This window comes from Mustela erminea, chromosome 13 (genome assembly GCF_009829155.1).
Source record: "Mustela erminea isolate mMusErm1 chromosome 13, mMusErm1.Pri, whole genome shotgun sequence".
NCBI classification, from domain to species: Eukaryota; Metazoa; Chordata; class Mammalia; order Carnivora; family Mustelidae; genus Mustela; species Mustela erminea.
The window spans coordinates 26751607-26774981 of NC_045626.1; the positions used below are offsets into that span (position 1 = coordinate 26751607).

Sequence of the window (23375 nt, forward strand, 5' to 3'; positions counted from 1 at the left end):
CATCAGCACTAACCAATGATAGCAGTGGTGCCCTGTTGAAAGGAGGAAAGGAAACATAAGTGAAAAAGTGCTGCCCTCAATGATATCAGGTTGACTCTCCAACATCTGTTCTATCTCCATCTGTGGAAGCAGCCACATGGTTTCTGGAATGGATCCTGGATCCTGGGGAGCCTCTTTGGTAGATTAAACCAACTAGGATAATACCCTCCCTTGTCAGTGACTGGTTCAGGGACCCGGTGCAACCCAGTCAAGGCATGGCATCCCTCTGCTGAATATTATTGGTCCTAGGTTGGAGGAGTCTCTCTCTCTCTCTCTCTCTCCACCTCCCCTCTTCTGCTTCTCCCGGGTTACTAATGGCAGCTCTCATAGAGCCATGAGGACAGCCACTTTTGAGAAGAAGCCTATAATTTAGATGACGCAACAGAGGATGGGAAGAACCTGGGTTCTAGAAAGACTGATTGGCCAATTGCGGAGCCCACCCCACCTCCAGTTTTTCTGGTAGGTGGGATAGTACATTTCTCTGTGGTCTTTGTTACTTTAGTCAAAAGCTCCTAACTGACACGATGACCTTTAGGACACAAGAATTTATTGTCTCCAGAAGTGAGATGGAGTCTCATCAAACAGCCCATATTTGTGCTCAGGAGTCCCTGGTGACCAGGGGCATATGTCTATGAAACAAGTGGTCCAAGTTAGGGGGCACTTTCTTTGTGGAAATGTCATCCCATGATCTCCAGGCTGTACTTCAGGGGTAATTGAATCTGTGCAAACATGTTGACAGTGGATAACGGATTCGCATGTTGTAATTTATCAGTCCTTTGTAGATATAATGCCCGAACACAGGGGACTGCCTTTCACAGTGATTCTCTAGTTCAGTGGGGTGGGTCTTTTGCACGGGGCTCTGCAAATCACGTGGTGTGGCCACAGATGGGGCAACCGACTGTAACCTGTGGACCAACTCTGGTCACGCTCATGTGTTTCTGCATCATTTATCTTTCACAGCACAACAGCAGAGCTGAGTGCAACAGAAACTGTATGGCTCGCAAAGCCCTTTCAGTTTGCTGACCCCCGTACACAGCACTGTCCACTTGGCCTGTAAGCAGTGGCCATCTGGGCAAATCCACAATGTAGCTGGGCGAGGGCTGTCACACCGGTGACCACGCTTGTCAACAATGATCTGTTTTCAGGGTGTTCAGGTGGAAGACACCAATGCTGTTGCTCTTCCAATGTAAGTACTGATGTGGGTAGATGACAAGAAATTTCCTTTAGAGATTATGCTGAGTGAAATAAGTCAAGCAGAGAGAGTCAATTATCATATGGTTTCACTTATTTGTGGAGCATAGCAAATAACATGGAGGACATGGGGAGATGGAGAGGAGAAGGGAGTTGGGGAAAATTGGAAGGGGAGATGAACCATGAGAGACTATGGACTCTGAAAAACAATCCGAGGGTTTTGAAGGGGCGGGGGGGGGGGGAGGTTGGGGGAACTAGGTGGTGGGTATTATGGAGGGCACGGATTGCATGGAGCACTGGGTGTGGTGCATAAACAATGAATTCTATTATGCTGAAAATAAATAAATAAATAATAAAAAAAGAAATTTCTTTTAGAAACAAATCCCATTCCCACTACTCCATATTTATAATACCAGGTATGTATTCTCCTAGAAAACCCTCTCCCCATTAGGCTGCGATGTCTGAGCACATGGGTCAGGTGGTGGTCACCCATAGGTCCCTTCATATGTCTCTGTGTGCATTTCTAATAGAACATCACCTTTACTACAGGCCCAGAGGACAATTCAGTTTATGTTTCTCCCCATCAGGAACAGTAGGATATAAATGAAAGTTACCAGAACCTTCTCCAAGGGCAGGGTTGTCAAAGGGAGGAGGAAGAGAGAGTTTTTGTACCAGAAACCTGCGGAGTAAAAGGAACCCCAGAAAATGGCAAAAAGGGTGTCCTGGCGACATGCTCTGGGATTGTACCAGTGTGCAGTGGACTGGCCCCAACCACGCTTCACCAATGTCCATGAACACCAACTAAGAGGGCTGATGACGCCCTTCATACAGAGATAGCGATCACATCCGAGGCAGTAAGCCTGTGCCTCTGCTCCCTGCCTGCTCCCCTGGAAGGGGGCAGGGTATTCTTTCTCAGGTTGGCACAACAATGACAGGAGCGGTGGGGCTGCCTGCCTCTGGGGGTGTGTGGGTGAGGCCACAGCGGTGGGGAGGGGTCTGGTGCTGTCAGCCAGAGGAGAGAGAGTCTCTCACGTCTGTGCCGTTTCAGGCATGAACCCTCCAGCTGCTCTCTACCAACCCGGAGGTTGGTTTAACCAAAATGCAAATCTAATCATGTTGTTCTGCTACTTAAAATCTTGCAATGGTATGGTGGATCAGAGCCCCACTCCTGTGCTCTGGCTTCTGCCCTCTCCTCCAGCCTCATCTCTCCAGCAACCCTGAGCCGACCGGGTCACGTCGTCTCCTGCTGCTGGGCTTTGTCCGCATTGCCCCTGCCCCACTCAGTGACCTGGCTAATCATCCTTCCCTGGCACAGTTCAGCTCAAAGACCACCTCGTCTCGACCCCTTCCTTGCCATTCTTTGCCCTACCTCCCAACAACCCACCGTCTCCCCACTTGGGTTAGAGGCTTACTTCTCCTACTAGAGGGTAGTGTATGTCCTCTTCACTGCCACCTAAACTCCTTCAAGGGCACAGACTATGACTTACAGATCCTCATTTCCCGGGCTCATCATGCAATACCTACCACATAGTAGACACTCCCACCACAGGCACTGAAAGCCTGGACCTTGAGAAACCAGGACAGAGGCTAAGTGAACCTACTTGACTGTGGCTGTGACATTAGGACCGGGAATCTCTGGTGTTCTAGAAATGGATGATCATAGTAGGACACATATTGCTTTTCTCTTTACAGGTACCCAAGGAACATTAAACATTTCCAAGCCGCTGTGTTCCCAGGCATTCTTTTGAAGTCTCAGCATTACACAGACCACCAGCAAAATGCATCGAGGAGCCTGCCCTGGACTGGAAATGAGAAACCTTCTCTGAGCTGAATTTGTCAGAGCTCCTCCTCAAAGGGCAGAACCTGATCCCAGGGGTTTCTAGCCCAGGGCCTGGCCTTGAAGGTGAGCAAAGAAGACACTGTGTCATCTCAGTGTGTCCCCGAGTGACCTCATTATGAAGAGTGTAGCTGTTTCTGGCTACCTGAGGGAATGTGACAGCCCCCTGGGAAATAAGTCTTTTCTGCCCTGAGACGCAGGAGCCATTGTGGATTAATACTGAGAAGCCAGTCTCTGCCTCTGGAAGCAAACTGGGTCCTCCAGGGCAGATACAGAAGGGGAATCCCTGGGGGAGGGGGGGAGTAGTGCGAGGACAAAAGGAAGTTGTCTCTCAGGTGGGACACAGGAAGGCCACACTGTGACTTCATAGCCTCGTTCAGGATCATTTAATAAGTTATTTCGAACATGCTTGGTGCATTATAAGGGAACCGAATGAGGAGTTTAAATTCTAGTTCTATTCTATAATAACAGCTTAGTGAAAACCAGGAGGATCCAGCGTCCACAGATGCCCGAGCAATGGCAAGCTCTGGCTCTCTAGATTCAGAGGTTATCCCTGGGCATTTCTGCTTGGTGGCTGCAAGACACCCTCATCACAGACAGAGTGTCCCTGAACCAGGAATCAGCCTCTTGGAGCCGCCTTGTGAACACAGATAGGAAGAGGCAGAAGAACAGCCTGGACTTATCACAGACTCTGCGAACGCATGGGTGGAATGTCACTTACATAATCTGGCAGGTTGCAATTGTGCCATAATGTTACCAACCCCGGTTTTCTTAAACCAGTTGAAATCTCTGAGGTCTTTTTTTTTTTTTTTTTAAAAAGGAGTCTTTCCGTTTTCTGTCGGAGACAATGCTCCCCGCATGAGTAATGCCCATCAGTTATCAGCAGTTTAGCAGATTGTGCCAGTGTTGACATTTCTTCTTGGCTTAATTGTGCGTGCGTGTGTGTTTTAAACAATGATGCAGCTGTCCCCGTTGCTGGCAATTAGGATATAAAAATGGTGTGCACTGAATCTGGCACAGGGATCAGCTCTCCACGGTTTACTCTTTTGTTTGCAAGGCCTTCCGAGGGTTTGCAGCAGTTCCCCAATTGGAATATGGATTTGGCTTAAAATGGAACCTAGATCCATATATTAATAGCAACAACAGGGACTGCAGACCTCCGTGTCTCTATATCTTTGGTCTCTGACTCCTCTGCGATGCTTAAGTCTGTGTGTATGTTAAAGGTACCTTCCGACTTGATACGAAGATGGTGGGATTCACCATTAGGATTAGGAAGGCTCTGTCGGCAGAGGCGTGCGGGACTATTGCTGGGTATCAAGTGACCCAAACGCATCGCACACAGGAGACTATCCCAGCATTCCAGCTGTGGCTAAAGTCAGCATTGGCCCTTGCTGCAGATTCCTGCAGGCTACGTGGCCACGGGGAGAGTCCACACCCAGTATTAAGTAATTCATTTCTCTGGACTATTTTGTCTCTTCGCTTGGTGGGTTTTTTTGCTGTTAGATTAGCTAGTTAATGGTAGCGTCATCTAGGGTGGGGCCCAATTCCCATCAGGTCATGACAAGTTTGAATCAAATACCTATGAAAAGAATAACCCAGCCATTTGGAAAACTGTTTGGCAGGAATCACTACAGCTGAGCCTTCTGTGACCCAGCGATCCCACTCCTAAATACCGCTACCCCACAGGCAAGTGTGCATATATTCATCAAAGGACACACTGGAAGGTATGTGGCCGCAACTCTCTGGGGTTCTGTCAACAGTAGAGTGAATAAGTCGGTTGTGCTACAGTCCAGCCATGACATTCTATATAGACAGAAGATGGAACAAACAATGGTATCCATCAGCCTCTAACCCATAGCGTGCGAAGCATGCATTTTCTGGTTCTGGGAAACACATGACCACCAACTTAGGGACTGAGGACAACACAAGCTTACCAGCTCATGGTGGGACAGCTCGTAAATCTTGCTTCTCCTCAGATAGCCTCACAGGCCGGGAGCTCAGGACTGTCTTCCCAGTTCATTCAGGTGGTGGCGAAATTTATGGTCTTTCTTGTGACTGGAGGGCTGAGGTCCTCCATTTTCTTGCGGCCTGTGAGCCAAGAGCCAGTGTCAGCTCTCAGAGGCCGTCCAGAGCTCTTGCCGTGTGGACTCTGTCACGAGAGCCAAAAGTGAAGAGCTTCCCTCAAGTCCGTCTGTCTCATGGCTTCAAAATCTCTTACGTCGGGAAGAGCTTAGTCCCTTTGAAGGGCTCATGTGATCGGGCCCACTGAAAATATGCTCCCTATCTTCAAGCCAACTGATTTGGGCCTAAATTACATCCCACAATCCCTTTACAGCAACACCTAGATGGATGTTCAATTGAGTAAGTAAGGGAGAAAGTGCAAGGGCCAGAGAGGATGAGGGATCTCGGCGGCCATATTAGAATGCTCCCTACCATACACAGTGACATGGAGGAATCTTCCAACCCGTGGCGAGCGAAAGAAGTCAGACATGAAAAGAATATATGAGGTATGATTCTGTTTGTATAAAATGCAAGAACGGGAAGTGCTGATCTTTGGGGCTAAAAGTCAGAAAAATGGTTACTCTTCAGCACAACGTCCCTGGAAAGGAGCAGGAGAGGGGTCTTGGAGGGGGACTGAAGATGTTTGGTGTCTCGATCTGCGTTCTGGTTACACGAGAGTGTTCAGCTTGTGGAAACTCAGCAAGCTGTACATTTTTAGTAATTTAGATTTCTTGTTTTAAAATAGATCCGTCTTGTTTTTCCAAGGCACTATGCGTTCAAAGACAACTATCCGGCAGAGTACTTGATGGTGGTGGGGAACCAGCGGGAAAAGAAAGGAGATGAGAGTGCCTCTCCAGCAGTGACCGTAGACCGTGACCTCCGCAGGGGAGGGTCAACTAAGTGAAAAATTAGACTCTGTCAACTTGGACCACTGTGCGGGACCCACCGCATAATCTGTGTGTCCCAGTGGAAAGCAAAGTTCAAAATTATTAAGAGACAATTATTAAAGACAGCAAGAGTGGAACTCTGAGCTAAGGGTGAGGTGGGGTGGGGCAGGGCACTGGCCCCACCCATAAAGCCTCCCCTGCCTCTGTGGGAGCAAATGCCACACTCCCATTCCAAACACTTCTTGCTAGGTGAGTTACTTTGGACAACTAGACCTTTGGTTCTTTTGATTGTAAAGAGGGTTAGTTATAGGCTAGCAGGCACTAATTCAATTAATATGCAAAAGCAAGCACTATTTTGATGAGTAAGGCACCAAATAAATATGGGGATTATTATAATAATGGGCCATCTTAATATTTGTGTTCTTTATTTAATGGACCTCACAGGTATTTATTTGGTACAGAAACTCTTGACAGCCCAAGGTCCGCTGCCACCTTGTGCATTAAAACCAATTCCAAGCTTATTGGTGAATCCCTAATCATGAGATCTGCCATCCCGTTCCTTGCTCTCTCCAGCTCCAGAGCAAAGCACTAAAGGGTAAGGCCAGAGCACTGGAGGCCCGTCACTAAAGCCATTTTTTCTTGCTGCGACTATAGTTTCCGTCTATTTGGGAGTTGAATCCTCACCCTGACTCCTGAACGTCCCCAGTGGATGTAGGGCCCTTGCAAAGGGCGCCCTGAAATAATCCAGGAGGGCTCAGGGGTGAACGCTGTTGGCGCGTGACTCTCTAGGACGTGGGAGACTGCGGGGTCAAGGTGACAGGGCTGGCACTTGGCTTGCAGGGCGGGGGTGGGGGGTGAGGGGGATTAGGAAAAGGGGAGCGCATCTAGGGGCTTGGATTTCTGAAGAGGCACGACTTTGGCGTTGCCTTTCTGTGCCCTCTGAAGCACCAGCCTTTCCAGACCTGCTGACTTACTCAAGCTTTGGGGGACCGTGGTACCCTAAGGCGGCCGGCTGCCTGACTTAAGATTTATGAGCGGCTCCGAGGATGAGACAAGGTCCCAGTGTCTCTCGGTGACAACCAGGTATTGGAGGAACAGCCGCGGGCCGCAGCTGCGGAGAGGAAGGAGGCCTGTGGCTGGGGTGTAGAGCCTCTGAATTTTCTCCTTGCAGGAGTTGGGTGCCCGGAGCGCAGGCGGGCAGCCCCGCAGGCCATCAGCATGCAGGAGCCGCGCGCGCCCGTCCTTGAAGGGTTGCCCGCTGACCTTGCTCCGCTTTCTCCGGAGAAATCTCCCGAGCGCGAGGACGTGGCCACCGCGGTGACTCAGTACCCTGAGCGCCGCAAGCAAACGATCCCTTCCAGCATGCCCAGCTTCGCAGCCGCGCCTTCCCCTTCCTGCCCCCTTTTTTAATTCCACGATTCAAACCTGGCGTTTTCCGCTCCACCCCTCCCCCTCTCCACCGCCCGCCCGTCATTCGCCAGCCTGGTGTTTGGTCCCCCCACCTCCCATCTACAGAACTGAAGGCCAACCTTCGCGCTGCCTCGCTGCGGGCCTTGGGATCGGACGTGGCCGGCCCGGACAGGGCACGGCGCGAGGCGACCGCGATCCGGAGCCCGACCGGAGGGGGCGGTGCGCCGCGCTCTCGGGTGCACCAGCGGACGGCATCCGGGCCCCGCTCCTCATTGGTCGTCACCTCGGCGGGGAGGGGCCGCCCCGAGCCCGGGGCACCTGGAGTCGCCTCTCCGCAGGGAAATCGGCGGCTGCCGGGCACGGGCGCCCAGAGGTAGAGGCGTCCGGAGAGAAGGCCCCGGGCCGCGGCCGAGCTCCCCGCGACCAGCTCTGCCTTGCCCGCCGCCCCGGCGCCGGCCACGCTCGGATGCCCCCTGCGCCCTCCCCGCCAGGCGGAAACTTTGCCCCGCCAAGTCCCCCGCCCGGCTAACAGCGCCGAGAGGCACCTGGTCTATCGCGCGCCCCGCCGGGGCCCCGAAACCCCGTGCGTGATTGCGGGGGCCCCCCGGCGTCCGGCGCCCGCCGCGCCCCGCCGTGCGCGAGCGGCCGCCAGAATGCGCTACGCGGACCCCTCGGCGAACCGGGATTTGTTGGGGAACCGAACTTTGCTCTTCATCTTCATCTGCGCCTTCGCCTTGGTGACCTTGCTGCAACAGATCTTGTACGGCAGAAACTACATCAAGAGGTAAGAAAGTCCGAGCGCGGGTGAGGGTGCAGGGAGCTCGCGGGCAAGTCCCCAGGTGGCGGCAGCAGCGTCGGCCCGGGCGTCCCCAGAGTCAGGGGCCCGGGTTGGGCACCTGGCCGCGAGCACGGCCGTGTTGGGGTTGGGTCCTGGCGCTCCGAAGCGCATCTCTCCTCCCAGCGGCATGAGAGCGCCTGCCCTGCGTGGGCCGGAGGGGCCCGACAACTTTGTTCTCTTGTGTAAATGGGGGACAGGTTGGAATTCCGAGTGGCTACGCCGATGACGAATCCATCCGAATGCCCCGAGGGGCCACAGGAGTCAGATTGGTCACCCCCAAATCTACGGCGCCATGGCCGTTTGGTTGGAGGGGAGGCTCCCTGGTGTGGAGGGCTCAAAACCGAACAGGATTACCCCGAGTCCAGAACTTCTGTGGGGGCTCCTGGGGGGAAAGCGGCAGGTTAGGTGGGGCGTGATAATGGGTTGGGACCGTGACTGGAATCGTCAGTTTTCATAAACCGGTAACCACTGTGCGTGCGAAACACAACCTGATTCCTCCTGTAGCAGATGGTTCTTTCTCATCCTTACACAGAAGGTCAGAGCGGCAGACGAAGTTAACTCTCCCCTCCTTGGGCTCTCTTCCCAGCCCACCCCATCCACCCGCCGACTCTTGTTAAGAGAAAGAGCAGTAGGAGGATGTGTCACAGCCTGGGTCCCTGCGTGTGTGAAAATGCCAGCCAGTTCCTTCTGCTGGCCAGGAGAAATGCTTCGGGGTACTCTGCCTAGCTCCAGAGCTTGGGGATAGCGCTGACCCTAGGATGCTCCCACATCTGAGCCCCTTTTGGAAGTAGCCTAGCTCTCCTTTCGCCTGGAGTTTTGTTCTTTGCTGCTGTTAGGCTACTCCCTTCCCTGTCCCTGTTCCTATCCCCGTGCTGGGGAGTATGAGGCTCCTTGCCTGGGACATTTGCATTTAACCAGCCATGCACCGCCCCCACCCCCCACCTCCCCAGACCGCATTCTTCCCTCATGGAAGGCAGCTGATGAGCTCTGCATGGTGCTGCTGGTTTTAAAGGACATTTTCAGAGTCCCCTGGCTGGCTTGGGTCTGCCTCCCCTTCTGGCTCCTACTGCCCCTCCAAGATAAGCCCATGCAAGGACTGGCGGGCCCCAGATGGCCTGCTTCTGCCCCGTTGGCCTCCACCTGCTGCACTTGTTTCCTCCTCAGCAGGCCCACTCTGGGTTCCTGGGCCCCACTGGCACTTACTCAGTACTGCTGGGCCTGTTGGAATCCATGCTGCCTGGTCAACAGTGAGAAAACATCCGTGCTCATGGTCAGCGCCAGCTCAACTCCTAACTGCTTGCTCTGCCATACCCTCCCTGGTCTTGGGTGGCTGTGCGAGCCACCCAGAGTTCAGCAGGCATGCTGACTGCCTCCCATCCCTCCCTCACACCCAGATCCTGACTCCCTGAATCTCAGATGCCACCTCTGGGGCCTCACTCCAGGGACATGGGTTCAGTCCAGTCAAGCAAGAAAAACTGGCCTGTACTTGATACGGGAAGGATGCTGTGGGGGTCTGTGGAGAAGCAGATGGTGTGGTCCTGGTGTTCAGGAGGCCTGAGGTCTCTTTGGGGAAACAAATGGCCACAGATGAGCTAGTTAAGTAGTGAGTGTTAACCTGTCTGAGGAAGGACGTATGAATGGGCTGGAGTAGTTAGGGAAGACTGCCTAGAGGAGGTAGAACCTGAATGGGTCCATGTAGGAAGGGTGAAATTTAGGTGTGTGTCTGGGTGGGGGGTGGTGGTGACATGCACAACCAGAGCTAAAGAGCATGTAAGCAAACGTGCAGAGATGCAGCACCGCCTCCCTTCCGCTCTCCCATGCCCGGACCACCCACTCAATTGTAATGAACCACCTGGGTGTGATTATTGGTCTGTGTCCGGTCTAGGAACACTTCCCACTTGAGTGTTCCCCAAACAGGTCTTGGGACAGCCTCATGAGAATCACCTGCAGGAGCCACTGATACGCAGGTGCTTGGGCTCAGGATCGGATTCTCTGGGGGTGGGGGGGGGGTAGGTCTAGTTCATGCTTGTTACCAGGTCCCCACAGGGCTCCTAGCAAGCTCCCCCTGCTGCTCTAGACCCACAGTTCTCAAGGGAGAGCAGTGTTATCCCAGGCGGTACCTGGAAACATTTTTGTTTCTCACACTGGGAAAGGAGAGAGCTGCTGGCGTCTTGCAGGGAGAGGCCAGGGCTGCTGTTAAGGATCCTACAACTGTATCATCTGCTTCCCCCAGGAAAGCATTGCCCAGCCCCAAATAGCAATAGGGCTGACATGGAGAAACCTCTGCTCTGGACCGAAACCTCCACGAGGCAGGGTCCTCCACGCTTGGGTCCCACCTGCACGCTGAGCACCAAACATGGTGCCGGGTCCATAGTAAACTCTCAATAAATACAGGATAATGAAGATATGATTGAAAGTTGGGTGTGTGTGTGCGCGCACACGTGCACGTGGGGGTGTGGTGTGTGTGCACATGCACCTGTTTGCCCACGTGCGCCCCTGGTAATTGGAAGACACGGTGAAGAAACGGATCCAACTGGTAAAAGGGAGAATGTGGAGAACGGGGACAGATTTAATGTTGGGTGAGTAGCTTCGGTGAGGTGCTTTGTGGATGGGGAAGGGCAGATTGAACCGGGTTCCTTCACTCACAGGGAGCCGCATGTGGTCTTTGAGTAGGGTAATGATGGGATAAAAGCCTCTGGGGAGGAAGGCTATTCAGGCTCTGTAAGGAGAGGTTAGTGATGGGGAAAGCCTGGGAGGCTCTTGTGACAGCCTGGTCCAAAGTGAGGAGACTCTGGTGCGGAAGGCAGATCTACTTTAGACCTTGGGGATTCCTGAAGGCTGCCATTTTTCGCTTCTGTGCCGAGCTGGGTTAGTTGTTGATGTATTCAGCAAAGCCTCCATTGTTTGCCACCTCACAGAGAGCTCAGGAGCACAGAGATGACAGGCTATTTCAGGGAGAATTCGGGCCAGACTTCACCAGAAGGGAGAGGGGGACGCGAGTCGGTATGTGTTCTTCCCTTGGACCCCTGGTCTCTGTCTGTGCTGTGTGGTCGCCCCTTCTGGGGACAAAACTGTGAAGTTTCCCGTTGATGTTCTTGGCTTCCTCCTATCCGTACTTGATTGAGCACGTATTTAATGAAGATTTGCTCTATGCCGAACACCACGTTAAGTGCTGAGGACAGTGGTGTGGCAGGCTGACACAGTCCACGGTCTCCGGGGAGCTTGCGGTCTGCTAGGAAGACAGAAAGGCACGTAATACAAACATAAGCCAAATTGGGGATGTGAGCAAGGGCTTCCAGAAATCCGGAGGGACCCAGAGTGGATCAGGATGGCTTCAAGGTGCATGGAGGCATTTGAAATGGGTCCTAAAGAAAGGAAAATGACCCGTAGGCATGGTAGAAGGGTAAGGAAGGGGGATGAGAGCCAGCTTGAATGAGGATAGCCAGTGCCAGGGAGAGCTAAGTAATTCAACATAACTCAGATATCACAGCTGTGTACCTGGGGGCAAGGTGAGGCAGGCAGGGTCTGATTGTGGAGAATCAAGGAGATGTGTGTGAAGAAGCATGTCTGGGGGAAAGAGGGACAAATTTGAGTCTGGATCTGTTAGGAAACTCACTGCAAGGAGCTGACAGGGAGCTATCCAGCAGCTCCTTGGAAATGAGCTCCGGAACTGTGGGCGGAGAAGAGCCAGGCTAGCAATGGAGATTACTTAGTCACCACCAAAATCAGTGTTTTCCCAACTTTTATAATCGTTAGCCGCCGTAAGAACTATGTTACACCCAGGGATCTAGAACACACTCATGTACACATCCATTTGAAACAGCCATTCTGTGAAACAATATTTGACCTTCTTATAAGAAACCCGCTTTAATATTTTCTATTCCACTTCATTTGACAAATAAATCCGGCCTTTAAAAGGAAGGGAAATCTGATACATAACGTGGATGAATCTTTTTTTTTCCCAACATGGATGAATCTTGAAGATGTTATGCTAAAATAAACCTGGCACAAAATGACAGACATTGTATGGTTCTACTTATACGAAGCACCTAGATTAGTCAATTCATACGGACAGAAAGTAGAATGGTGGTTGCAGGGGCTGGAGGTGGGGCGGGAGTTAGTGTTTAGTGGGTATAGGGTTTCGGTTTGGGAAGATGAAAAAGTTTTAGAGATGGATGGTGGTGAGGGCTGCATAACAGATTGGCTACACTTAATGCCACTGAACTGTAGACTTAAAAATAGTGAAAGTGGTAAATTTCTGTTACGTCTATTTCACTGCAATACGAAAGTTTAAAAAAAATTCTAGGGGTAAACCACGAAGTTGATTTTATAACTTATTGGTTTGGAACCCTTTGTTAGAAAAGCCCTGGTTCCATGATGAGGTTGGATGAGATCACCCAGGAGAGAGCAGAGTAAGGGACAATGAAGGTCAGGGCACAGTGGAGAGCCTTAAGGAATCCCTGCATCTAAGGGTCCAGAGCGGAGAGCTGTCTCTGGAAACTGAGGCTGCAGAGAGGTAGAGGGGAACAGCTGTTGAGGAAACCAAGGGATGATGGTGCCAGGCAGAGAGTGGTCCCCTGTGGCACACATTGCAGAGGGATCAGGTAAGATAAAACCTATCCAGATTTGGCTCTGTGGGTAAGGACAGGTCTGGGGGAGTGATGGGTCAAAAGGATTTTCTAGAATCAGGGTCATGGAAATGGTACCATCTTCCTTTAAGCCCCCCACTGCCCCCAAGCTCCTTTATTAGTGCTAAAATCTTTACATAAACTTTTGTCCCTAAAGTGCTGAGGACTAAAAGTACTTACACTTTAACAGAGGGGCAGGAAAGGGCAGTAGTTTTTTTTTTTTTTTTTCTGTTTTGTGGTTGTTTCTCCTTTAGTGAGAAATAAAAGTCCTTGTAGATTTTTATTTTATTTTTTTACAATCTGGTGTCAACCTGTCTTTTAAACTTAATCTCGGAGGAAGACCAGATAGGCATGGGCCTCCCATGTCCTCTTTTTATGTCTTTCAGTGAAATTTTATAATTCTTCATAAATAATTTGAACATTGCTAGACTTCTTTCAGGCTACATAGCTTTAACTGCTATTGTAAAAATTTATTTTTAAAAATTGTATTTTTGAAACATTTATATATAGTATATATACAAAAACATATACTAAAGTGTGTGTGTGTGTGTGTGTGTGTGTGTGTGTATATATATCTCATACAGAATTTGTATAGCATTTGTAGCTAGTATATAGAAATAAATTTGATTTTCTTATGTTTTGATCTTATAAACAGCAACTGGATAATGTATACATAATGACAATAGTTTATCTGGAAAATCTTCTGGGATTTCTGCATAGATTTTTTTTCCTTTTATCGCAACCCTGTACCTTAATTATTTTTCTTGTCTTATTGAGCTGGTGAGGACCTTTGATATAAGGTTCAGTAAAAATGCCATAATGAATATCTTGGCCTTAATTCTGATTTTTTTTTCTTTTTTAACTTTTTTTTTAAGATTTTATTTATTTATTTGGCAGAGAGAGAGATCATAAGTAGGCAGAGAGGCAGGCAGAGAGAGAGAGAGAGAGAGAGAGGGAAGCAGGCTCTCTGCTCAGCAGAGCAGATGCGGGGCTCGATCCCAGGACCCTGAGATCATGACCTGAGCTGAAGGCAGAAGCTTTAACCCACTGAGCCACCCAGGTGCCCCTTTAACTTTCTTTTTTTTTTTTTTTAAGATTTTATTTATTTTTCAGAGACAGAGGGAGAGAGCGCGAGCGAGCACAGGCAGACAGAGAGGCAGGCAGAGGCAGAGGGAGAAGCAGGCTCCCTGCCGAGCAAGGAGCCCGATGTGGGACTCGATCCCAGGACCCTGGGATTATGACCTGAGCCGAAGGCAGCTGCTTAACCAACTGAGCCACCCAGGCGTCCCTAACTTTCTTTTTAAATAGATTTCTCCAAATATAATTTGCCCATTTGAAGTGTACAATTAGATGATTTTTGGTATAGTCACATCACTGTGTACCCATCACCACAGTCAATTTTAGAACATTTTCATTACCCCAAAAAGAAACTAGACTTCTTAACCATCTTCCCCCAGTACTCCCACTTCTAGCTGTAGGGATATACAAACACTAATGCATCTTCTCTCTATAGCTTCGTCTGTTCTGGACATTTTCTACAAATGGAATCATATGATATGTGGTCCAATATGACTGTCATCTTTCATTAAGCATAAGGTTTCCAAGGCTCATCCATGTTAGGGCATGTGTCAGTACTAACCTTCCTTTTTTCTTTTTTAATATTTATTTATTTATTTGAGATAAAGAGAGAGCGCATGAACATAGGCGAGGGGAGGGGCAGAGACTCTCCAGCACACTCTGTGCTAAATGTGGAGCCTGACGTGGGGCTTGATCTCAAGACCCTGAGGTCATGACCTGAGCTGAAATTAAGAGTTAGCTACTTAATGGACTAAGCCACCCAGGTGCCCAATATTTCATTTCTTTTTGTTGATGAATAATATTCCATTTATAAATATACCATATTTTGTCAGTCTGTTCTTCAGTGATGGAAATTGGCTTTTTGTTTTCACTGTTATGAATAATGCTGTGATGAGCATTTGTGTCCAGTTTTCTGTATGGACATGCATTTTCCTTTTTCTTCGGTATATACCTACAAGTGGAATTTTTCTGTCATATGGTAACTCTTGTGTTTTACCATCTGGTTGCCACACACTTTTCCAGTTGCCACACTCCTTTCCAAAGTGGTTTTGCCATTTTATACTCCCTACAAGAGGTGCATGAAGTTTCCAGTTTTTCCCTATTTTTAAAAACACTCATTGTTATCTTTTTGGTCATAGCCATCTTTGTGGTTTTGAAGTGGTATTCCGTTGTGGGTTTGATTTTGTATTTCTCTGATGACTAATGATGTAGAACATACTTTGATGTGCTTATGGGCCATTTGGATGTTTTCTTTGGAGACATGTCCATTCACATCCTTTGCCCATTTTTAAATTGGATGATTTGTCTTCCTCTGATTGAGTTGTGAGAGTTCTTTATAGCCTCTAATATAAGTCCTTTATGAGAATAAGATTTGCAAAACATTTCTCTTATTCTAGGGGTTGTCTTTTTACTTTTTTGATGATATCCTTTGAAAATTTTTAGTTTTGATGAATTGTAATTCATGTATATGTATGTCTGTATATATATATATAGTTGTTGCTGCTGTTGGTTGCTTGTGCTTTACGGGCTGTTTCCATTAAATCACAGCCTATGTACATTGCCCAGTGTCACAAAGATTTATCCCTGTGTTTTCTTCTAAGAGTTTAAAATTTTTTTTTGTTTTTATTTTTTTAACATTTTAAAAAAAGATTTATTTATTTATTTGACAGAAAGAGAGCTCACAAGTAGGCAGAGTAGCAGGCAGAGAGAGAGAGGGGAAAGCAAGCTCCCTGCTGAGCAGAGAGCCCGATGCAGGGCTTGGTCCCAGGACCCTGGGATCATGACCTGAGCTGAAGGCAGAGGCCTAACCCACTGAGCCACCCAGGTGCCCCTTTTTTATTAACATATAATGTATTATTAGCCCCAGGGATACAGGTCTGTGAATCACCAGGTTTACACACCTCACAGCACTCACCATAGCACATACCCTCCCCAGTGTCCATAACCCAGCCACCTTCTTCTAAGAGTTTTATAACTTCAGCTCTTATGTTGAGGTCTTTGCTCCATTTTGAGTTATTTTTTGTCTAGTGTATGATTAAGCCTGATTTTAAGGAGAATTATGATACAAGTGTCCCCATTGAATTTATCTGCTTAAAATTTTCTTTTCTTTTTTTTTTTTATGTTTTGTAGATAACCTCTAAGATATTAAGACTCCCTTCTGGAGTAGGCTAACAAGTTTTGTTTACTTGTGTCACCGTGTTTGGATATTCATTTTATCAGATGCTTTTTCTACCTCTATCGGGTGATATGTAGTTTTTTGCATGTAATTTTTGATGTGATAAATTACATGAATAGATTTTCAACTTATAATTTGGGAGCTAAACCTAGCTTGTTCATGGTGTATTATTTATTTTCTACGATGTGAGATTTTGTTGGCCAGTATTTTTATGTATGGTATTATATCTCATTTTAGTGAATAATATCAGCATCTCATCTTCTTATAGAATGCAGTCTCTGGTCTTAAAACCAGTCTTGTAAAAGGAGTTGGGAATATTCCCTCTTCATTCTGTGGGATGATTTATACAGGTCTGAGATCATCTATTCTTTGAAAGTTTGGTAGAACTCGCCTGTACAGCCATCCACACCTAAGGTTTTCCTAGTGGGAAGACTGTAAGTTACTAATTCCATCTCCTTAATGGTTAAGGATGATTTCTCCAACCACACAGGAGCCGAGGCTGGGTCTATTTCATCCTGCCTTTTGTAGAGCAGGCTCTCCTCTCTGCTGCCTTCCCTCCAGCCTTGCTCTCTCCTGTGCTCGGAGGGTGCCAATCTGGGCTGCCTGCACATGGCTGGTGCAGGCCTGAGACCTGAGGATATGAAACTGGGTCAAGGAAAAGCACAGCCTGACTCCATGCTTTAATCTGAAGTTGTGTGCGAAGGCTCTTCTTGCAGAACTAACCCTCCTGTTCGACTGCCCTGAGAAACAGGCACAGCACAGGAGATGGGACAGCGGGGGTGGGAAGGTCTATTCACCTTCCCCTTCTGGAGGGGACGAGTGCCACGCGGGGACCTGGTGGGAATGGATGGTCCCCAGAGAGGAGAAGGGATTCTGAGCTGACTGGCACCGGGGTGTGTGCTGGGCCGGCGGGATGACCTTCTTGTTTCGCTGATCAGAGCAAGCTTGTCTTGAGAATCTGATGCAGGGCTGGGATTAGGGTGAGGGAAGCCTGGCACCCAGGGGACAGGACTCAAGGAGGCCTCCCTTCCACGGGTGTGCCCTGCACCCGTGTGAGTCTGAGTGGTAGGGGCCGCCTTTAGTTTTGGCCCCTGGAGACCTTGCTTGCCTCAGTCCAGTCCCGACCCTGACCTGCTGTGTGCCCAGGCTGCACTTAGTCATCTGTCAGCTGTGTCTCCCTTCCCCAGAGGACCCCCAGGGATGCAGTGCTGTCCTCTCACTCTTCTCCCCAGCCCCCTCTCGGTCCCATTCTTTTCTTTCGACATTCCTACTTATCAGGCAAATTGTACCTCTTAAAGGACTTAGCATCTCTTCTGTGACTTATCCAGGCCCACTCACTTCTCCTCTAATACCCTCTCATCCAAAACTTCTCAAGTTTGGGCCTTAACCCTATGTGTAGGGACCCCTGCCCCCTCCCTACCACACACCTGAAGGATCCATCAGGTAATGATACGGATTATTAACATTCCTTAAGTGTTCATGAGCCAGTCTCCGACCTGAGGAGGTAATCCTAAATGAGGATTGTTTCATGTAATCCTTACAGGAGTCCTGTTAAACAGATACAATCATCCTCCTTTAAAACTCACTCAGAGAGGCGGGTAACTTGTATAAGGTCACATAGCCTGCAAGACCCGTAAAAGAGACGTTTTATCCATCTCTGCATTCCTAGGACCTAGCGCAGTGCCTGACATTAATTGCTGGACAAATGGATGCACACAGAGGGACCCGCTCGTGGCTCCTGGGGGATGCAGGCAGTTCGGCATCCGGCTCGTGATTTCCGCTCAGGTCATGACCTTAGGGTCATGAGATGGAGCCCCGTTTCGGGCTCCATGAGTCTGCTTGTCCCTCTCCCTCTGCTACCCACTCCAGCTCTCTCTAAATGAATGAATGAATGAATAAGTAAATACCTTTTTTTTTAAAGGAACCCCCAATCTTCTCCTAATTATTGTCAAACATCAATTAAATGTGCACTCAGCTTAATACTGGGGGGATAAAGGGATGTGATAAGGAATTATTAGATAAAATACATGTTCTTAAAGAGCTTAGAGCACACATAAAGAGACAAACCTGAAAAATATGTAAAACTGTACAAATGAACTTGCAGTTGTGTGGCATAAGTGATAAAGCTTGTAGGGTTCAAAGGAGACAGCAGTTGACTGATGAGTAGCCTGGCAGGACCTGATGTTGGCTTTGGGGAGCTAGTGTATTCCAGGGGGTGATTCTGGGGGACAGGCTGGGGTGTTAAGACTGCAGGTGCAGGGGATGGGAGTCACAGAAGGCTTTTGAATTTCCTTTTATTCCCTGGTGCTCTGTGAGGCGGAGGGCCCTCTCTGGTCCCCGTTTAGTATTCTGTAATGTGAGAGGGTGAGTGGGAGGTTAGTTGTTTTTCCCAGCTTTGATGATGGGGGCGCCGGCCCTTCAGCATAAAGGCTTGGGCCAGATTTTGCCAGTCCTCTTTGTGAGGGAGCCACGGGTCCTGCAGAGATGGGAGATGAGAACGAGGCTGGTAAGCCAGGAGATGTGGGTGGGACACCATGCTTTGGGGGTGCTGAGGTTATTGGGAGAATCAAATGTGCTGTGCTTGCTCCAGCTTGAGATCGTATCCGATCTGTGTTCCTCCTGCTGAGCCTCTGAGCAAAGGAACCCAAGCCTCTCCCTGGTCCCCCAGTATACCAGCTTTCCACGCTTCCCCCAGCCCGTCAGGCTGAGGATCAGTATTTCTGGGACCAACTCTGCTCTTTCCCCAGAAATAAGCTGCAACCCTCCAGAAGAAGGCTTAGAGGACTCAAGACTCCCCCCAGTGTTTCCTCTTTCTTCAGTGTCAGGCTGGGTTGCTGTCCTGACACTAGTTCATTACTCTGGGTCTTCTTGACCCACCAGGGCTTGCAGAGCTGATGTTCCCACTCCCGGGGCCATTCTGCACGTCCAGTCTCCGCCTCCTCTTCCTTAAGGTTGAGTGATTGGTTGGTTGTTTCATTCATTCATTCATTCATTCATTCATTCATTCATTCATTCATCTGTTTGTTCATCCAGCAAGCATGTACCAGACCTTTGGTGTTCAGTATAATAGCCACTCGCCATGTGTGGCTATGGAACCCTGGAAATGTCACTACTCTAAACTAAGATGTGCTGTAAGTATAAAATACATACTAGATTTCAAAGACATAGGGGAGCCTGGGTGGCTCAGCCAGTTAAACGTCTGCCTTTGGCTCCTGTCATGATTCGGGGTCCTAGGATTGAGTCCCACATCGGGTTCCTTGCTCAGCAGAGAGACTGCTTCTCCCTCTCCCTCTGCTGGTCTCCCTGCTTGTGCTTTCTCTCTCTGTCAAATAAATAAAATCTTTTTAAAAAATAGATTTCAAAGACATAATATGAAAAAAGATGTAACCCATCCCATTGGTTTTTAAATTATTATATATTGAAATGACAATATTTTAGATGTATGAGGTTAATAAGAATATATTATTAAAATTCATTTCAACTTAAAAAAAAGAGATTTTATTTATTTATTTGACAGAGATCACAAGTAGGCAGAGAGTGGGGGAAGCAGGCTTCCCACTGAGCAAAAAGCCTGATGCGGGGCTCGATCCTAGAACCCTGAGATCATGACCTGAGCAAGGCAGAGGCCTAACCCACTGAGCCACACAGGTGCCCCTCAACTTTTTTTTTTTTTTTTTTTTTACTTCTTAGAAAACTTTTTATTTTGAGAATTGTAGATTCACATACAGTTGTAAGAAATTATACAGAGAGAATCTGCATACCCTACTCCTGTTACCCAGCTGCTACCATCTTGCAAAATTACAGTACAATATTATAACCAGGAAATCCACATCGATACAATCCATCAACCTTACTCAGATTATACTAGTTTTACATGTACTCATTTGTGTCTGTGTGTAGCTCGTTCTATGGAATTTTATGATGCGTTTGATATTTTTATTTTAATTTTTTTATAATGTGGCTATCAGAACATTCTAGATGACATCTGTGGCTCCTGGTGTATTTCTGTTGGATAGTACTACTCTAGTCTCTGTTTGCCAAGATGTATGGAACTCTGCTGTATACTAAGTGCCACGTGGGCTGGGGTTTGGGCACAGAGAGACCCCCAGGGTCTCAGATGACATGGAAACCTCTTACATGGAGAAAAGTGGGTACTCGTTTGGCACAGAGTAGGGGCTTCAGTCCTTCCCACCCGGGTGCCTCTTCCTCAACCCCACCCTCTGCCATGTCCCTTCCCTCCTCTACAGAGTCACAAAGGGTCCCCCAGTGCCCCACAGAGCCAAGCTGGAAACCACGGGCCAGGGCTGAGCATCTGAATGGAATCTTGAAGAAAGAGTAAGGTCTCACCTTGGAGGATTAGAGAGGGACCCCAAGTGTATGGTCAGGGCTGCTGTAACGGTACCAAGAACTGGGTGGCTTCAACTGAGAGTTGCTGCCACATAGTTCTGGAGGCCAGATATCTGGGGCGAAGGTGTCGGCAGGGTCGGTTCCTTCGAGGGCTATGAGGGAGAGTTTGTTCCATGCCTCTCCCATGGCATCTACTGGTTGGCCTGTGATCTTTGGCGTTCCTTGGCTTCATCTTCACGTGGCGTTCTTCCTGTGCCCGGATTTCCCCTTTTTATAAAGACACCAGTCAGTCATATTGGATTAAGGGCCCACCCCACTTCGGCATGACCTCATCCTAATTTAACGAATTACCTCTGCAGTGACCCTATCTCACAGGGACTGGGGTGGGGGAGGACTTCAACATAGGAATTTTGGAGGAACACAGTTCAACCCATAAGAGCCAGAGGAATGAGCAGGAGCAAAGGCTGGTGCACGAAATGATTGGAGAAGTTCAGGTGGAGGGGGCTCCCCAGCGTGGGGGGAGAGTGTGGGCTGCTAACCTCGGAGAATCTGGGACGTGTCATAAGATGGAGGAGACTGAATTAGCGGGAGCTCATAAGAGAGTAGTTGGAGTGAATGAACGCATGAGTGTTGGGGGCCCCCATGTGTCCTCCTCGTTCCACTGCCCTCCGAGGAGGCAGGGGGTCCCCACTCTGTTCACTGTGGTCCGCCATTGGGGGCCTTCGTGCCAGAGGACAGCTGGAAGGTTGTGGGTGTACCCCCAGCCCCTCGCTCACCCTGTGTTCCTCCTGCAGCAGCCTCTCTTGGAAGGGGTGGTCTGGAGCACCAGCCCAGGGAGCACAAGGTTTGGACGTGGGCCTGGGGGGGCCCAGACTCCTCTGCGGTGCCTAAATGGGGGGTGGCAAGGTGGTCTCAGAATTATGCCTGGAGCTTGTCCGGTTTCTCTCTCTCTGGACCCCTCCCATGGCTGGGTGTCCCCGTGTGTATCACCCCCCACCCCCGTCCCTGCCCTAGCACTGCCAGTACTGAGACCCCTGGGCCCCGGCCCCAGCCGTTCCTTAGCCAGAGGCCTCTGCAGGGCAGTGGACAGTCTTCGAATCCAGGAGCCTCTATCTGCTCCCTGGGCCCATGCATTCCAGGCCTGGGGACTCTCAAGGAGGGCAACCCTCTGCCACCTCTGGGCAGGGCTACTGGGGAGTACAGCCCCCCCTCCTCTCCTCTCTCAGCAAGCCCCCACCTGCAGCAGCTTTTCTGTTGCCCCAAATGAAAGTCCCCACAGGTGAACCCTAGGGATGAATCTACTTCCCTTTCCCCCCCGAGGTTCTTCTGGGGAGTATGTTACCATCCAACCTTTCACAGAGAAATACCATGAGTCACTGGTGTGTCAGGAATGGGGACAGGCAAAGGAGTATGTGGAACCTGATAATTATGCCCATTAATCCCACTGAAAAGGCTTCCCAGCTGGCAGGCACTTCCGCTTGGATCTGGGTGGGAAGGTCCTGGCAGCTCTGACCAGCTCCTTCTGGAGACCCAGAGCGGTGGAAGGTAGGGGAGGGCCTAGCACTTGCAGGCTCCCAAGTGGCCCAGTGGAATTCTTGGCTCCTCAGAAGATGACATGGTCCCACCTCCCTCTTAGATGACTTTGAGGGAGCGCAGAAATGTGGTGCTGCTTCTCTGAGCCCAGGCCTTGTCACCTGCCCTGATTCACTCAGCCCCAACTACATAGACCCTCTTGCCAGCCCCAGAAGAAGCCATCACACCCCTCAGGACCACCACAGGTGTTGGTTCTGGAATATTCTTCCTCAGGAGCCACCTGTTGCCTCATTACCCACTTCCCGTCCTCTCCATTTTACCTCCCAGAGAGGCCCCCCGACTGCCCAGTGTGGACTGGTACCCTCACCACTCCAAACTCCTTATCCCCCTTGCCACCCTTAATTTTTCCCACAGCACTATCCATATCTGACACACTAAACATCGTGTCACCTGTTGGCTTATTGTCACTGTATCTGTCTCCCTCTGGTAGCGATTGTCATCGGGGCAGAGACTTTTTTGACTGGTTTGTTGTTGAACCCTGGCACCCAGCCTGGCAGGGCTCTTTGATAAATACAGAATAATATAATAAATATTTGAAATATATCTGACTGTATCATAGAATAAAAATAGCTTGGAGATAAAGGAAACATATCCTCAGTCAGCTGTGAGGTACGACACAAGCGACTTGCTGATGGTTGATGGAAAAGGAGTCATACCTTTGATTTCACAAACTTGGTGTGAAAGGAAGAGTTTGTTTGCTTCTCTTCTTTTAATTGGGCCTTATCCACCAGCTGGTGGGAAACTGAGTCCATCATCCCCGAAGGGGCTTCCATCCACACCTTCCCCCCACCGCTCCGGGTTTGTGGAGAACAGTGCAGTTGGGGGCTCCCAGGGCCACACCGGCCTTAGTCAGTCTGCTCACTGCTCTCCAGAGGCTCCCAGAGCCATGGGTCCAGCCTCCAGGGGTGCCCCACGCTGTAGTCTTTCTAAGGTCCTGCTCTCTGTTTAGAGGGAGACGTGGTGGTGGAGCCCCAAAGCAGGAGGCAGGCTTCCTGGACTTGAGGCATCTTCTGTTCCCCTCTTAGACCAGAAGGCCGTGACTTCCCCTCCTGGACGCCTAGCACAGTTTCTTCAGGGAGCCGGGAAGCTTTCAGCCCCCACAACCCACAGGGCCCTAAAGTAAGAGGATAAAAAGCCCAGCTCCCTTCTTGGAATGGGGGAGGGAATAAATAATTCAATAGATTATCCTCCCACAAAAGTTAAGTACTGTTGTTTTCTGAATGACTTTCTTCTTTTATTATTTTTTTCCCCATGGAGTCAACTCAAGGTTGTCCTGGCAATAATAGCAGGTCGGGCATTTACAGTCCTATGGCTGGCTTTTCCAGTGGGCGAGGGGGCGGGGAAGGGGTGG

The 23375-nt window shown here is 49.5% G+C and overlaps 1 protein-coding gene and 1 long non-coding RNA gene across 3 annotated transcripts in view; one reads left to right on the plus strand and one right to left on the minus strand.

Annotated features, from left to right (window-relative positions):
• Positions 1–612: 612 nt before the first annotated feature.
• On the minus strand, positions 613–7567 carry LOC116572005. Its single transcript, XR_004278082.1, has 3 exons — positions 7485–7567; positions 5002–5216; positions 613–1274 (listed from the first exon to the last, which is right to left on the minus strand). It is a non-coding gene; the product is annotated as an uncharacterized LOC116572005 (long non-coding RNA).
• Positions 6986–23375, plus strand: part of ST8SIA5 (ST8 alpha-N-acetyl-neuraminide alpha-2,8-sialyltransferase 5) — a 50548-nt gene continuing 34158 nt past the window's right edge. The window contains exon 1 of one of the 2 annotated variants that reach the window (XM_032310634.1): positions 6986–8149. In XM_032310634.1, the coding sequence (XP_032166525.1) occupies positions 8019–8149 (131 nt within the window). In that variant the 5' untranslated portion in view covers positions 6986–8018. The remainder of the gene's footprint in view (positions 8150–23375) is intronic. The other variant, XM_032310635.1, reaches the window with a different exon arrangement.